Consider the following 16,660-nt stretch of genomic DNA (forward strand, 5'->3'; position numbering starts at 1 on the left):
CACGGAGCCGCTAGGCCTGTGAGCCATGGCCGCTGAGCCTGTGCTCCGCAATGGGAGAGACCACAACAATGAGAGGCCCGCGTACCGCAAAAAAAAAAAAAAAACACGGAAGAAAAGCCAGGAACATTTCGGAAAGCACAGTAATAAAGAAGGATTGCTCCAATTGGTGTTAAAACACACAGGGATTAAACAATGAAACCAGGTATGGAGCAGAAACAAACTGAAGCAGGTATATAACATAAGCCAGCATTCCAAAGAAGAGAAAAAGCCTGGAGCATCCACCAGCTCCAGGCAGGAAGGAGGGGCACACACAGGTGTGCCTGATGTGAATTTAAGGGAAGAATTCTTTTTTTTTTTTTTTTTTTTGCGGTACCCGGGCCTCTCACTGTTGTGGCCTCTCCCGTTGCGAGCACAGGCTCCGGATGCGCAGGCTCAGCGGCCATGGCTCACGGGCCCAGCCGCTCCATGACATGTGGGATCTTCCCGGACCGGGGCACGAACCCGTGTCCCCTGCATTGGCAGGGGGACTCTCAACCACTGCGCTACCAGGGAAGCCCAGGGAAGAACTCTTATAGTGATGTGGGCAGGGTTATGGGAAACCATAGGATTGTGCAGGACCTCCAGAGCCATTAGAACCACAGAGCTGAAGGGTCAAGGGGGAGAAGGAGCTACGGGAACCTGGAGAGGTGGCTGCCTGAGGTGAGCATCCAACAGCCACGAGGACCTTCCCTGCTGGGGGGGATTGTAAAAGGTACCCAGCTGAGGGAGCTGAGGAGTTAAAAGCCCCGACTTCCCTCTCTTCCCATCCTCTCATCTCCTGCTGATGCTACTCCCCCTCAGACACACCCAATAGAAAGCCACAGAGCAGGAGCCTGCTGCTGCCCCCCAGCACAGAGCCAGGTAGAGGAGGGCTGAGGGGGAGGGAGGGGCACGCAGTGAAATGGACAGCATCCAGCTTCGCAGATGGATTCTTTTTTTTTTTTTTATTGTATTTATTTATTTTTGGCTGCATTGGGTCTTCCTTGCTGCGCGCGGGCTTCCTCTAGTTGCGGCGAGCGGGGGCTACTCTTCATTGTGGTGCGTGGGCTTCTCACCACGGTGGCTTGTCTTGTTGCGGAGCACGGGCTCTAGGCGCACGGGCTTCAGTAGTTGTGGTGCGCAGGCTCAGTAGTCGTGGCTCGCTGGCTCTAGAGCGCAGGCTCAGTAGTTGTGGCGCACGGGCTTAGTTGCTCCATGGCATGTGGGATCTTCCCGGACCAGGGCTCAAACCCGTGTCCCCTGAATTGGCAGGCGGATTCTTAACCACTGCGCCACCAAGGAAGCCTCACAGATGGATTCTTTAGACATAGTTCAGGGGAAACTGGCTACCCATTTTTTGGTGAAAATAAAAAGAGTACTACATCTCATTTTTTTACACACAAATTCCTGATTGATTAAAGATTTAATGTCAAAAAATTTTAAAGCACTGGAAGAAACTATAGCAAAATATTTATATCTTCTTGATGTGGAGAATGCCTTTCTGAACATGTTATCAAGGAAGAATTGTTAAGGGAAGAACTGTTAAGCTTAAAAACATAAAATCTGTTTGGAAAAAAAAAAGATGTACTTTTTAAACTGGTATTGCTTGTAAAACAAGTTAAAGGAGAGAACCTACTGGGAGAAATATTTGTAACGTACATTACCAAGCATTACTCTCCTTCATATGTAAAAGAACTCTTAAAAGCAACTCTATGGTAAAGCAGATAAAGGACAGAAATAGGTATTTCCAAAAGGACACATATAAAGGACAAATAAACAAAAGTGGGAACTCTAGTACTGATCAAAGAATGCAAACTGTCATGATATCATTTTTGCCTGACCTCACAAAATCAAAATGATAAGCGATACCCAATGTAAGCAGTCATACACTGTGGGAATGTAAGGCAGGACCACTTCTGGTGGGTAATTAGGTAACATGTATCTTTTTTTTTTTTTTTTTTTGGCTGTGCTGCATGTGGGATCTTAGTTCCCTGACAAGGGATCAAACCAGTGCCCCCTTCAGTGGAAACGCAGAGTCTTAACCACTGGACCACCAGAGAGATCCCTAACATGTATCTTTGACCTACCAAATCCTCATCCAGAAATTTATCCAAAAGGAGTATTCAGTGAAGTGTGCAAACGTGCTCAGAGAGCTGCTGACAACAGTATTTGAAAGCTGCCTTAGAATGAAATTGGGACTTCCCTGGTGGCACAGTGGATAAGACTCTGCACTCCCAATGCAGGGGGCTCGGGTTCAATCCCTGGTCAAGGAATTAGATCCCACATGCGTGCTGCAACTAAGAGTATGCATGCCACAACTAAGGAGCCAGCGAGCTGCAACTAAGGAGTCAGTGAGCCACAACTAAGGAGCCTGTGAGCCACAGCTAAGACCCAGTGCAACCAAATAAATAAATATTTTTTAAAAAGAATGAAATTAATAGCTACCTTATTTAGCACCTACTACCAGAAGACACCATGCTAAGCCTGAACAGATCACAGGAGTCTCACAGCCTCCTAAGGCAGGCCCCTTATCAGAGGACAAGATCGAGTGCTCAAAGATTAAGTACTGAGCAAGTTACATAGCTCAGTGGGGAGACGGGGGGCGGGGGAGGGAGGTGTGTGGCTGTGAGGGATCTTTACGTGTCTTGATATTTTCTGAATGTTTTGCAATACTGTTCTCAGTCGGAAAAATAAATTAATAAAGACATATTTAAAAGCAAAAAACCCCATGAATTCTCTGAAAGGGAATTGATTTTGATCGTGTTTTTTTATGAAGCCATTTTAAAGTCCATTTATTTAAAACAGAAAAAAATCAGACCATGAAGCTTCAATGACCATTAAACATCACATGGATACACAGATTTGAAAGACAACTTGAATTGCCCTAATTCAGTCGGCCAAACTACTTCTGTGGCACCTGTCTGTGTTACTCTCAAGGACAAATGTGGAAGGAAAAACAGAACATCCCCCAAACATTCTCATTTTTGTATGACTGACATTTGTAGAGTCCTTTTTAGGCTAAAATGAGATGGCTGGAAGCCTCAGCTGAATAGCACTTGGCCATACCCACAACATGTGATTTTTTTTCCCCCACTGAGGAAATTAATGTGAATTCAGCACATGACATGTTTGGATCCTTACAGATGCCCATGAAATTCCCAAGTTTCTCCAAGAGTCTCCCTTTTAAATACCTGTATTCTTTATTTTTATCTTTATTTTTTGGTAACCTTTACAATTCCTCCCAAACTCAGACATTTTGTGGTTCTAAGTATGTCTTTTTTTGTTTGTTTCATTGAAATGTAGTTGACTACAATTCTATGCTAGCTTCAGATGTATTACATATGATTTGACATTTGCATACATTATGAAATGATCACTACAGCAAGTCTAGTAACCATCTAACACCAAAGTTATTACAGTATTAGTGACCATATTCCTTAGGCTGTATAACTCCCTGGCTTACTTATTATATAACTGCAAGTTTGTACCTCTTAATCTCCTTCACCTACTCCGTGCCCCCAAATGCCTGCACTCTTGCAGCTCTGGCACCAAGCAACAAACTAAATCTTAAAAGAAACTATTCTACAAAAGCAACTAAAACATTTCCACAGACATAAGCATTGTCTGGAATCTCACAGACCTGTGGCAAGTGTCACATCTAAAAGTTCAGGGGACCTTTGAAAAGCTGCCATATAGCTGTGGATTGTTTCCTACCCAGAAAATAAAATCTCTGGCAATCTGCATCCAGGAAGACTACCAATGTCCCTTCTCAAACTCCAAAATAAACCCCAAACTCACAGGGCCCGAGACCTGGATTTAAACAAGGAGCAGTCCACAAGGCCATGAGTGAAAGGGCTTATATGTCAAGGGACTCACGCAGTCTCTGATTGAGATTGGAGGTCAAGTGCAAAGGCTTCTGAAGCATTAACCAATTGCTTTTTAAAAGGGCAAATTGTGTAGGGCCCAAAATGCCATACAACCATTTTTTTCTTTTCTAAATTAAAAGCAGTCCAAGATGAGTCAACTAACGGGATTACTGTGCAAAGAAACAAAATTCTCTGAAGCATTTTTCATGACGCTGGGATTCATTCCTGTACAACATGCCTGAGCTGGAAAGCTCAGAGACAGGCACTACCTTCCACCTCATCGCCACTTTCTCCTCCTAAATGGAAGTTTGAGGTGAGTCAGTAAAACTCAGAGTGATGGATGTGGGGCAAGGAGGAAGAGGAAAGCATTCCAGGCACTGGGGAGGCCTCTCCTGGTCCCAGGGCATCTCTGGGCGACTCCATCAAAACACATCTTCCGGGCTTCCCTGGTGGTGCAGTGGTTGAGAGTCCGCCTGCCGATGCAGGGGACACGGGTTCGTGCCCCGGTCTGGGAAGATCCCACATGCCGCGGAGCGGCTGGGCCCGTGAGCCATGGCTGCTGAGCCTGCGCGTCCGGAGCCTGTGCTTCGCAACGGGAGAGGCCACAACAATGAGAGGCCCACATACCGGGAAAAAAAAAAAAAAAAAACCACATCTTCCACTTCCTACCTGGATCCCCTACTGAACCACGGGATCCAAAGGCAGGGCCTGTGATCTCAACAGCACCCTGCACAGTGACAGACACAGACGGGCCTACAAGTAACGCTGCTTGCCAGGGACACACTGGCTAAGGGGAGGCCAGATACCATTCACTTTAAAGATGTGAATTGTGCGGTGTGTGAATTATATCTCAAGAAGGTTGTTACTGGAAAAAAAAAAAAAAAGATGGAAGGAAAGAAGGGAGGGGGGGAGAAAGAGGGGGAGAGAGAAAGAAAAGAGAAGGTAGACATCCAGGAATTAGGGAGCAGCAGGATCCATAAACTCTAGCTATTCAAGTATTTAAGCTATTCAAGTATTTACTTTGTTTTGGTGTTTTTTTGTTTTTTGGCCAAGCTGCGTGGCTCGTGGGATCTTAGTTCCCCGACCAGGGATTGAAACCAGGCCCCGACAATGAAAGTGCCAAGCCCTAACCACTGGACCGCCAGGGAATTCCCTGATTTACTTTGAAATGTATCAAAAAATAAAATGGATTAATGTATAGATTCAGGGATGCATAAATGGACAAATACGTGATAAAGTGACTACAGCAAAATGTTCATGGGAGAACCTAGGTAGTGAGTATACAGGGGTTCACTGTAAAATTCTTTCAGTTTTTCTATTTTCACAATAAAATGTTGAGGGACAAAAACTTTGGCTATTCTTCCAAAAACGTGGCCTAAATTGGTTATATACCCTCTTTGACTTGCCTCCTGGGGTGGACTGGCCCGGGTTTCCAACCCCTTCCCCAGAAGCCCCAGTGACCAGATGAAAGGGAGCATCTGAAAGGATGGCACAGGCTCTGAGGGTGCTCAAGGCCATCCTGCAGAAATCAACTGACACTCTGGCACACTGAGCCTAAGGCCACTCTCAAGGGATACACAGCGTCTACATTTCCCTTTTAAACAGTGAGTCCAGTGCCCCTTGCTTTGAGGTTTACCTTGAGAACGACTGAAAAGTCAACGTCCTTGGTTTCCTTCAGGCCAAGTGGAATCAGGGGAATCGTAAATGCCTCCCTAGAAGGAACACAGCAAGGTACATGACCATCCGTATCCTGGCCACTTTGCACCCCCCGGCCTTCCCCCAGCAGCCCAGCTCAGGTCCCCACCCGCTCTCCCCCGGCCAAGCTAGCACACACCAGTTCATTTTCCATAAAGACCACTCAGGTCACGTCCCCATCTCTGTTCCCAAACTGGTCCCAGTCCCCGGCAACTTTTAAACAACCCAGCCTAACACATGCGGCCCCTACCAGCTCCACCCTGATTTAGCCCTCCAATCGCTACACTTCTTTGAGTAACTGTGCTGAGAACCTATTGTGCACCCGGGGCTGTGCCTGGTGTGCCCACTGCTCCACCATCTGGAGCATCTCCACCATCTCCACCCAACCCCCATCCCCCTCCACCTCTCCTCACTGCAGCGAGCCCCATCTCTCCTGCAGCCCTCCAACCCTGGACTCTCAAGGACCTCCTCCTATATGGCGTATCCCTCTAGGCGTCCCATCCCCAGCACAGGGAAGGCCTTGAGGGCAGGGGCCCCATCTGACACCTAAGCGCACCTGGCTCCCAGCCCTGGGTCAGACCCTGACCGGCTGTTTCTCCTCCACCTCCTCTCCCCACACTCACCAGCTGGTTACCCAACAGGTCGCCCTGGGAGTGGCCTTAGGGGCAGAGCTAACAGGAAGTGAATGGGGCTCAGCTATGTTTTGCAAACAGGGATTTCGCTCCCAGACCTGTAACAGGAGACCTCCTGGGGTTGCTCAGCCCAGCCCAGGGAGGAGGCCAGGAATGCAGGCAGGGTGAGTGGACAATAGGCTGTAAGCTGAAGCTGCCTCTGTGGGGGACAGAAAACAACAGGGCTAAGCTGAAAGCAGGCAAGCCCCAGTGGGGTGTATAGCTTCCCCAAAGCCCTGTCTTGAGGGAAAGCTGGATCCTGCTAGAAGGAGATGAAGACAGGCCGTGCTGCCCTCCTCTGGGCCCCAGTGTGCTCCTGGCCTGACCCCGACGGGGCTGGCTCTCCCTGTGACTGTCCAGGAGCAGCCAGCGTCCCGAGGCCTCCGGGCCAGGGCGCCCCGCACTCCATCTTGCGCTAATATAACTTTTTCTATAACTTCCGGCTTCCCTGTGTTTTCTCATCTGCACAATGAGATTGTTTCTTCCCTGCCTACCTCATAGAAATGCTTAAAAATCAACCTGAGAAAAAAACAATCTGCTTTGAAAACAGGAAGAGGGGCAGATGGAAATGCAAGGTGTCATTATGCATCTGCACATCTCTCTCCCCTCTTCCCAATGCACAGGGGACCGACCGGACACTTTAGAGCCGCACCGTGGTCACACAGGGGCCTTAACTGCATGCCTCTGGGGGACACCCTCGTGAAGGACAGCCCTGTGCTTCAGTATGGTGAGGGGGGAATATGAAACATCCTACATTTATCACCAAAGTTTGGCCCGGCCTTGCCTCCTGGAGGAACTTTGATCTTCTGGGCAAAACACTGGAATTTAATGCCAGAGCACAGGCTGGGGGAAGCTGTGCATTGACTGTTCTGATTAGGTGTCAGACTGCACTGGGAACCCACAGGTAAGCAAAGCAGGACACACGGGCTGGCTCATGGACAGTCACCAAAGGAGCAGAGGTTTCACACGTGACTCAGAAAAACACCTTGGGGACAGTGCAGAGGATTGGGGACAATCAGGAAAAGTACATTCCAAAGGTGACTCAAGGTTCCCCAACATTTTCCTTCTGTTAATCCAGGGAATTATTTTCTGACTGGGTTTCCCCTGGGACTCCCTTACCGTTTGAGAAGTATCACTTCCCCACACAGAAAAGTATGTAAACTGTTCTTTAGAGCTCAAAGTTTTTTCTTTTTTTTTTTTCGGCTGCCCCACGCGGCATGTGGGATCTTAGTTCCCTGCCAGGGATCGATCCCACGCCCCCTGCATTGGAAGCACAGAGCCTTAACCACTGGACCACCAAGGAAGTCCCCTCAAAGTTATTTCTTCTTAAAGATGGACTTTTCTTTCCAAGGTAGCTCACCTTGGGATGGGAGACTCTCTGAGCTTTTCTGAAGGTCACACCTCAATGTTTCGTCTCCTATAAACACTCCCTAAGGGATGTTTCTGAATTAGAACATTTGTTTCCCAAATATTTAATGGGGGACATTTCCAAAGTGTCTCAGTCACACTGTCTCCTCAGGGAACTTGCAAAGGTCTCATAATCTTTGATATAAAAGGCAGTTTTTATGTTTTTGTACTCTTATCAACAGAATGACCCAGAGTCAGACCGTGTGCATGGTGCTGAGGCTGACAGGGAAGAAGGCAGGGCTTCCTGGGACCCATCTGGCAGGCTGGCTCTCACAGCTAACCACAGCCGCCCTTCCAGGGCATCTTTATGACAGAGCCACCACCCAGGCCACCTGAGAGATGCCATCTCCCCGCCTGGACCCAGCCACATAGCTCTCCCGTAAAACTATGTCCCGTGTGTCCCCAGGACAAATAAATGCCTTCTTGTCCAACTGGACAGGTATTTCCAACAAACTCCATGGGTTCATCCCTCTAATTCCTACACCTTGCTCAACCCCAAATTGGATCAAAGTGGGGTCTGCCACACCCTCAGGCCTATCTGTGCACCATCCCTGATGTAGGCTTGTTCCAAGGCTCAGAAAGTATCCAAAAGAAGTGTTGCCCCCACTTACTCTGTGCTCTGATAGACTCCCACCGAGATGTTGAGCCCCTCCAGCTCTTCCTTCAGCATTTGTAGGTCTGAGTTCAAGAAGCTCAGTTCCAGGCGCACCTGCTCCCGTACCTTTTGGTTTGTGGCTGCTCTGTTAAAAGAGAAGGGGGAGAGAGGCATCCTCAGCCAAGCATCCCAGCTGCCGGGTGAGCAGATACCCCAACCCTTGTACCCATAGGGAAGTTCTGAGGGTCTGCCTGCAGATGGAGGAGCCAGATGTGATTAGATAAGGTGTCTCAGGGATGCTGGGCACCTGCCCCATTTTGAGCCACACCTGCCAATAAATGGACCTAGGATATAGCCAATGACACTGAGCTGCCTGACATGAATGCTAAGACCTCTCTGTAAGAATTAGCCTTGAGAAGAGAAAAAGGAGTTGCTCCTAGTCACCCATAAGAGACCATAAATTTTCCCCTTAAAAGGAAATGGATGAGAAATAGAGGAGGAGGTAACACTCCCCAGTTCATCCTATAAGGCCAACATCACCCTGATCCAAAACCAGAGGAAGATACCACAAGAAAGCAAAATAACCAATCAATATCCTTCATGAATACATATGCAAAGATCCTCCATAAAATATTAGCAACCTGAATCTAGCAACATATGCAAAGGATTATACATCACAACCAAGTGGGATTTATCCCAGGAATGCAAGGTTGGCTTAATATCCGAAAATCAATTAATGTAACATACTATATCAACAGAATAAGGGACAAAAAATAAATTGTCATCTCAAAAGATACAGGGAAAAAAGCATGTGATAAAGTCCAACACAGATTTATGATAAAAATCCATAACAAGCTAGGAATAAAAGATAATTTACAAAACTTGATAAAGGGCATCTACAAAAACCCACAGCTAACATCATAGTTAATGGTGAGAGATTGATGCTTTCCCCCTTATGATCAGGAACAAGGCAAAGATGTCCATTTATGCCACTTCTAATCAACACCATACTGGAGGTTCAAGCCAGCAGCAATAAAATAAAGAAAGAAATCAAAGGCATCTGGATTGAAAGGAAGAAGTAAAACTGTCTTTATTCACAGCTGTCATAATCTTGCATGTATAAAATCCCCAGGCATCCACAAAACAAATACTGGAACTAATAAATTTAGTTAGGTCACAGGATACAATTCAAAATATACAAATCAATTTTTTTTTTCTATATACTAACAACGAGCAATCTTGAAATGAAATTGAGAAAATTTCACTCAGAATAGTATCAGAAAGATTAAAATACTTAGGAATAAAATTAAGAAAAGAAGCACAAGACTTGTACATTGAAAACTTCAAAACACTGCTGTGATATTTAATGGAGAGACATTCTATGTTTATGGATTGGAAGACTCACTATTGTCAAGACGTCAATTCTCTCCAATTGATCTATCAATTCAAAGCAATTCCAATCAAAACGCTAGTAAGCTTTTTAGTAGAAATTGACAAACTGAGCCTAAAATTTATATGGAAATGCAAAGGGCCTAGAAGGGCCAAAGAAGTTTGAAAAAGAACAAAGTTAGAGGATTCATGCTATCTGATTTTAAAACTTACTATAAAGCCTCAGTAATCAAGATACGGTATTGGCATAAGGAAAGGCAATGAAACTGAACAGAATCCAGAAATACATCCTTACATTTATGGTGAATTGCTTTCGACAAAGGTGACAAGAAAATTCAAGGGGGAAAAAGTCTTTCTGACAAATGATGCTGAAGCAATTGGACATCCCTAGGCATGTCAGTGTCCCCAAGACCACTGCCAGGTTCAGTGATTTACTAGGAGGACTTGCAGGACTCAGGATATAGTTGTATGCATTGCTCTGATTTATTACAGCAAAAGGACACAAAGCAAAATCATCTAAGGGAAAGGTGCCTGGGGTGAAGTCTGAAGGAAACCAGGCACAGGCGCTAAGCGTCCTCTCTCCCAAAAGAGTCACACAGGACATGCTTAATTCCTTCAGCAAAGAGTTGTGACAATGCACGTGAAAATGCTATCTTCCATGGAAGCTCATTGGGGGTTTTTACTGTGGGCTGGTCAGGTAGACACCTCTGCCTAGCATGTTCCAAAATTGAAGACTCCTAGAAGGAAAGCGGGTATTCAATATAAACCACATTGTTTGTGCAAATAGTTTAAGTATAGTGAGCTCCTCTTATCAGTTCTGGGAATGGTGGGAACTCTCCTGAAATCTAAGTTTCCAGATACCAGCCAAACACCAACCTTGCAAGCAGGGCTTTCTAAGGATAGCCATCTCAGGCCGGCTATGATAACTCTTTTCTGCACAATAGGCAAAAAACAAATCTCAATCTAAATTTTACACCAAACCAAATATTAAGTCAAAATGGATCAGAGACCTCAGTAAAAGAGCAAAAACTCCAAAACTTCTAGAAGAAAATCTTCACGACCTTGAGTTTGACAAAGTATTCTTAGCTACACACCAAAAGCACAATCCATAAAAGAAGCAACTGAGGACTTCCCTGGTGGCGCAGTGGTTAAGAATCCACTTGCCAATGCAGGAGACACGGGTTCAATCTCTGCTCTGAGAAGAGGCCACATGCTGTGGAGCAGCTAAGCCCGTGTGCTGCAACTACTGAGCCTGTGCTCTAGAGCCCGCGAGCCACAACTACTGAGCCCGTGTGTCACAACTACTGAAGCCCGCGTGCCCTAGAGTCCATGTGCCACAACTACTGAGCCCGCATGCTGCAACTACTGAAGCCCATGTGCCTAGAGCCCATGCTCCGCAACAAGAGAAGCCACCATGCTCCGCAACAAGAGAAGCCACCACAATGAGAAACCAGTGCACCGCAACAAAGAGTAGCCCCCGCTCGCCGCAAGTAGAGAAACCCCATGCACAGCAACGAAGACCCAATGCAGTCAAAAAAGATAGAAAATAAAAAATAAATAAAAATAAACTGCACATTAAAAAAAAAGAAATCAATTAACTGGACTCATCAAATTTAAAAACTTCTGTGCTTCAGAAGATACCATCTAAAAAAAACAATGAAAAAATCCAGACTGGGAGAAAATATTTGCAAATTATATATCTGATAAAGAATCTGTATCCAGAATATATAAAGAGTTCTGTTAATTAAATAACAAAAAGACCACTCAATTTTCTTTAATGGGCAAAAGATTTTTTTAAGTTGATTATAATTGACATACAACATTATATTAGTTTCAGGTGCACAACATAATAATTCTATATTTGTATATTTTCAAAATGATCACCACAATAAGTCTATTTGCAATCTGTTACCATACTTAGTTATAGAATATTTTTCTTGTGATGAGAACTTTTAAGATCTACTCTCTTAGCAACTTTCAAACATACAATACAGTATTATTAACCATAGTCACCATGCTGTACATCACATTCCCATGACTTATTTTATAACTGGAAATTTGTACCTTTTGACCACATTCACCCATTTCATCTCCCCTGCAGCCCCCACCTCTGGCAACCACCCATCTGTTCTCTGTATCTATGAGCTTGGGGGTTTTTGTTTGGTTTGGTTTGGGTTTTTTGTTTTTTTTTTAATATTTATTTATTTACTTATCTGGCTGTGCCAGATCTTAGTTGCATCATGTGGGATTTCTTAATAGTGGCATGCAGGATCTTTAGTTGCGGCATGCAAACTCCTAGTTGTGGCATGCGGGATCCAGTTCCCTGACCAGGGATCGAACCCGGGCCCCCTGAATTGGGAGCATGGGGTCTCAGCCACTGGACCACCAGGTAAGTCCCTAGGAGTTTTTGTTTGTTTTGTTCTAGATTCCACATATAAGTGAGATCACGTAGTATTTGTCTTTGTCTGACTTATTTCACTTAGCATAATGCCCTCAAGGTCCATCCATGTTGCTGCAAATGGCAAGATTTCATTCTTTTTTATGGCTAAGTAATATTCTATGGTGTGTGTGTGTGTGTGTGTGTGTGTGTGTGTATCACATTTTCTTTATCCATTCATCCATTGATGGACACTTAGGTTGTTTCCATATCTTGGCTATTGTAAATCATGCTGCAATGAACATAGGGGTACATATATCTTTTCAAATTAGTGTTTTTGTGTTCTTCAGATAAATATCCAGAAGTGGAGTACATAGGTCGTGTGGCAATTCTATTCTTAATTTTTTGAGGAATCTCAATACTGTTTTCCATAGTGGCTGTACCAACTTACAGACCCACCAACGCTGTATGAGTGTTAGGATTGTTTTCTTAATTTATCTTTCTGATAGTTTATTATTAGTGTATAGAAATGCAATTGATTTCTGTATGTTGATTTTGTATCCTGCAACTTTACTGAATTCATACATGGGCAAAAGATTTGAATAAACATTTTACTAAAGAAGTTCTATGAATGGCTAATAAGCACACATGAAAAGATGCTCAAAGTCTTTAGTCCACAGGGAAACGCGTGTTAAAATCATAATAAGATACCAATACACGACTACTAGATTGGCTATGATAAAGAAGACAATCAATAACAAGTGTTAGTGAGGATGCATAGAGAAACTAGAACCCTCATGCACTGCTGAATGTAAATGACATAGCCACTTGGGAAAACAGCTGGGTAGTTTCAAAAAATGTTAAAACATAAACTTACCATACAACCAAGTAATTGCACTCCTAGGAATCTATATGAAAGAAATGAAAACGTGCTATATCCCTAGAACGGAATAGTGTTAAGCAGGATGGAGGAACAAACCTTACCCAAATTCTCAAAGCAGGGGTTCTGCCACCTACTCGAAGACCTTACAGGTGCGAGCTCATTTTACAGATTGGGAGTCACTGCGAAAACAACCGTGGCAATAAGAACCCAGTTCTAAGCCAGGTCTTGCTGAGCACATTTCCTTGAACCATTCTGGCAAGTCCTCAGCCATGGCTCAGGCCAGGTACCAGAACTGTCCTCATCCGTGAACTGGGTCACCAGCCAAGAGCTCCAGCCAGCCAGAGAGACAGTACCTGACTACCTCCTCCTCCTCAGCTGATGAAAATCCATCTACCTGTCATTGGCCAGCTTTGCTCACCACCTGTCCACCTTTCCTCCAGAGAGCAAAGCGCTAAACCACTTCCCCTGCAGTTGGCCCTCTCCCCTGGGGCTTCCCCTGCCTTGCACATATTTGGGCCCATCAGTTTCTCTCCGTGGTGCGTATATATTCCCTTCTCTCTCTCTCTCTCTCCCTCTCTCCCCCTCCCTTGCTTCAGCTCGTTCTCCATGACCAAACAACAAGCTTATGCCCCCTCAGAAAGAGCAGTTGTGACCTGGCTGCAGATAGGATGGCACTTGCCCTCTCACTGCCGGTTAAGTTTTCACACATGCACGTTTGGACTCCCCAGCCAGGCAATGAGATATTGGAAGCTCAGTTGGTGAAATGTCATTGGTTTGGGAATTTTTTTTGGAGAAGGACACGATCACCAGTAAGAAATGCATTTATATCACAGCACAGTACACACATACACCTCCCGCCCCCCAAAACAAAAGTCTCACAAAACCATACTCTGCCATACATGTGATGCTCTCCAATATATTCTGTTCGAAATCTAATAGCTTCTTTTTTAAAAACAATAATGTTTGAAACTCTCCATTTCTGATTCTCTGACACCAACTGGGTGACCAACAATTCAATTCAATTCTGGCACCAACTCCCAGAGTTAGAAGAGACCCCACAGGTTAAGGGCTCAGGGTCACAAGGCTGCTCCCACTTCGGGGGTCAGTTGCAAGCAGGTGGGGGCAGGGGGAGGGTACCTGAACTTCTGACCAACCAGCTACAAATCAGAGGTTCCCACAACCCCCTTCTCAGTTTCAATAATTCACTAGAATGACCCGCAAAACTCAGGAAAACATTTTACTTCCATTTATTGGGGTTTATTTTTAAAGGATACAGCTCAGGAACGGCCAGATGGAAGAGATCCACAGGCCAAGGAGGGAGAGGAGCCACCACCCCCTCTGCAGGCAGGCCTCCTTCCCTGCCCCTCGACGTGTTCTCCAACCTGGAAGTTCCCCATCACTTAGGGGTTTAATGGAGGTTTCATTACTTCATTCCCGGGGCATAATTGATTAAGTCATTGGCTACTGGTGATTGAACTCAATCTCCAGCCCCTCTCTCCTTCCCAGAAGTCCAGGGGTGAGGCTGAAAGTTCCAACCCTCGAAACAGGCTTGGTCATTCTGGCAAATAGCTGAAGGCCCCCTACCCCCATCAGGTGTCATCGCATTAGCATACAAAAGACATGCAGTAGGTTCCAAGGGTTTTAGGTGCACTGTGCCAGGAACCAGGCACAAAGACCAAATATTTATTTTTTATTATACCACAGCGACCCACTGAATTGATTTCATTACACACCGTGGTTCACAATCTGCCCCTTGTAAAACCTGAGCTACAGAGATGTTATTGAGAACATGACTGATTCACTAGCTGATAAAGTCTACGAGGGTACAAGGGAGGAAATCCTCCCAGCCCTCGGTGTTGGGAACAACTTCTTCTTAGCAAATGGTCTGCTTCCAGCTAATGGGTATGAAATGTGTTCCAGGTCACGTTCCCTTCTTACTGCCTGCCAGAAAACTCGGAGACAAACATGGCCCACATCTAACAGAGGATATAAGACCTTGTAGCGTGTACTAGCCTTACTTCCAGCTAAATCTCTTTTAATCTTCTTCCTACTGACCCCATATCCTCACTCGTTCCTGTTTTAATCTTACATGCTGTATGAGTGTGTCAGGGTGCCTCAAATACATGTTAGAGTGAGGCAAGACAAACAATTGTAACTCCTGGAGGGACAAGACCTTTGCTTACTATTTCTCTTGGAACCTGACATTGTCCTTTCCACGCGGTGGAGACTTTCAATTTCAGTTGATGAAAGAAAAAAGGGCAGAGTAAAGACCACTCTCTAGAAGCAAGGGTGTGTGAGTCGGGGATGGGGCTGAGGGGTTGGGGTATGGGGGGTGTGTGATTGGTTCTCAGCAACAGAATGGGTCCAGCTTAACTATGACAATTTAGGCCCTAAGACCCCCACCCAAATACCTGGAAACCTCCAAATATGCCAACTCTTGATTTTCCCACCTCTATATATGGATCTGCTACTTCTTCTAGACTTGGCAACAATTTGAGATTTAGGATTTGCAACAAATCAATGACCTGCTCTTTGAACACAGACCTCTTCATGTGAGTCATGCGTCACTCCGGAGAAAGTTGGTAGCCAGGTGGGGCTCTCAGGGTGGGTTTCCACAACGCTGACCTTAGGGTGCAACGCTGATTCAGAAATGAACCCTAGAGGGCTTCCCTGGTGGCGCAGTGGTTGAGAGTCCGCCTGCCGATGCAGGGGACACGGGTTCGGGCCCTGGTCTGGGAAGATCCCACATGCCGCGGAGTGGCTGGGCCCGTGAGCCATGGCCGCTGGGCCTGCGCGTCCGGAGCCTGTGCTCCGCAGCAGGAGAGGCCACAACAGTGAGAGGCCCGCATACCGCAAAAAAAAAAAAAAGAAAGAAAAAAAGAAATGAACCCTAGAAGAACGTGTGCTGTTCCTAGTACAGGTCATGATTTTTCACGGATTCACTGGTGGAGGGGGGCTTCTCAAATGAGGTGCCACTGGTTCAACATGGTGGGTGTGCCCAGTTCCCCCGTGCCCCAGCTGGGGGAAGAGCTGGCCCAAATCAGGGATGAAGACCAGAACCTCGGGCTCCTCAGTACTGGTGCTCTGCACGTGGGCTGCCTTTCTGGGTGAAAATGAATCCCTTCTAGGGGCCTTTTTGGAAGAACATGGGTTTTCTCAGCTTTCCCTTGGGTGTGCTTCTACTCTGAAACCCCCGTGGTCTGAACTGATGTTACAGCCAGAAGAGGCCCTGAGACCGACCAGGATGAGGCAGAAGGGTGTTTCAGCCCTTTCCTGCCCAGGGTCTCCCCGCCCACTTTCTCCACGGCCTCCTTCTGGCCTGGACCACCAAGGAGAGGCCGACTCCCCTGGGTTTTTCCTAAAGAGCATACACATACTACAAAAGTCAAGAATGAAAAGGTAGGACTTCCCTGGTGGTGCAGTGGTTAAGAATCCTGCCTGCCAACGCAGGGGACACAGGTTCGAGCCCTGGTCTGGGTAGATCCCACATGCCGTGGAGCAACTAAGCCCATGAGCCACAACTGCTGAGCCTGCGCTCTAGAGCCCATGAGCCATAACTACTGAGCCTGTGTGCCCCAACTACTGAAGCCCACACGCCTAGAGCCCATGCTCTGCAACAAGAAGCCCCTGCTCGCCGCAACTAGAGAAAGCCCATGCGCAGCAACGAAGACCCAATGCAGCCAAAAATAAATAAATCAATTTATTTAAAAAAAAAAAACTTTAAAAAAAGAAAAAAAGAATGAAAAGGTGTCCAACTTA

At 45.9% G+C, this 16,660-nt stretch overlaps 2 protein-coding genes across 2 annotated transcripts in view; one reads left to right on the forward strand and one right to left on the reverse strand.

Annotated features, from left to right (window-relative positions):
- Positions 1-16,660, forward strand: part of FAAP24 (FA core complex associated protein 24) — a 238,959-nt gene that overhangs the window by 27,892 nt on the left and 194,407 nt on the right. The window lies entirely within an intron of this gene.
- The window catches only part of RHPN2 (rhophilin Rho GTPase binding protein 2), a 59,720-nt gene that overhangs the window by 24,649 nt on the left and 18,411 nt on the right, over positions 1-16,660 (reverse strand). The window contains exons 3-4 of the mRNA XM_082605815.1: positions 8,269-8,397; positions 5,521-5,596 (exon numbers count right to left, since the gene is read on the reverse strand). Of these exons, the coding sequence (XP_082461941.1) occupies positions 5,521-5,596; positions 8,269-8,397 (205 nt within the window). The remainder of the gene's footprint in view (positions 1-5,520; positions 5,597-8,268; positions 8,398-16,660) is intronic.

This window comes from Mesoplodon mirus (genome assembly GCF_964341445.2).
Source record: "Mesoplodon mirus genome assembly, chromosome: 19".
Taxonomy (NCBI): Eukaryota; Metazoa; Chordata; class Mammalia; order Artiodactyla; family Ziphiidae; genus Mesoplodon; species Mesoplodon mirus.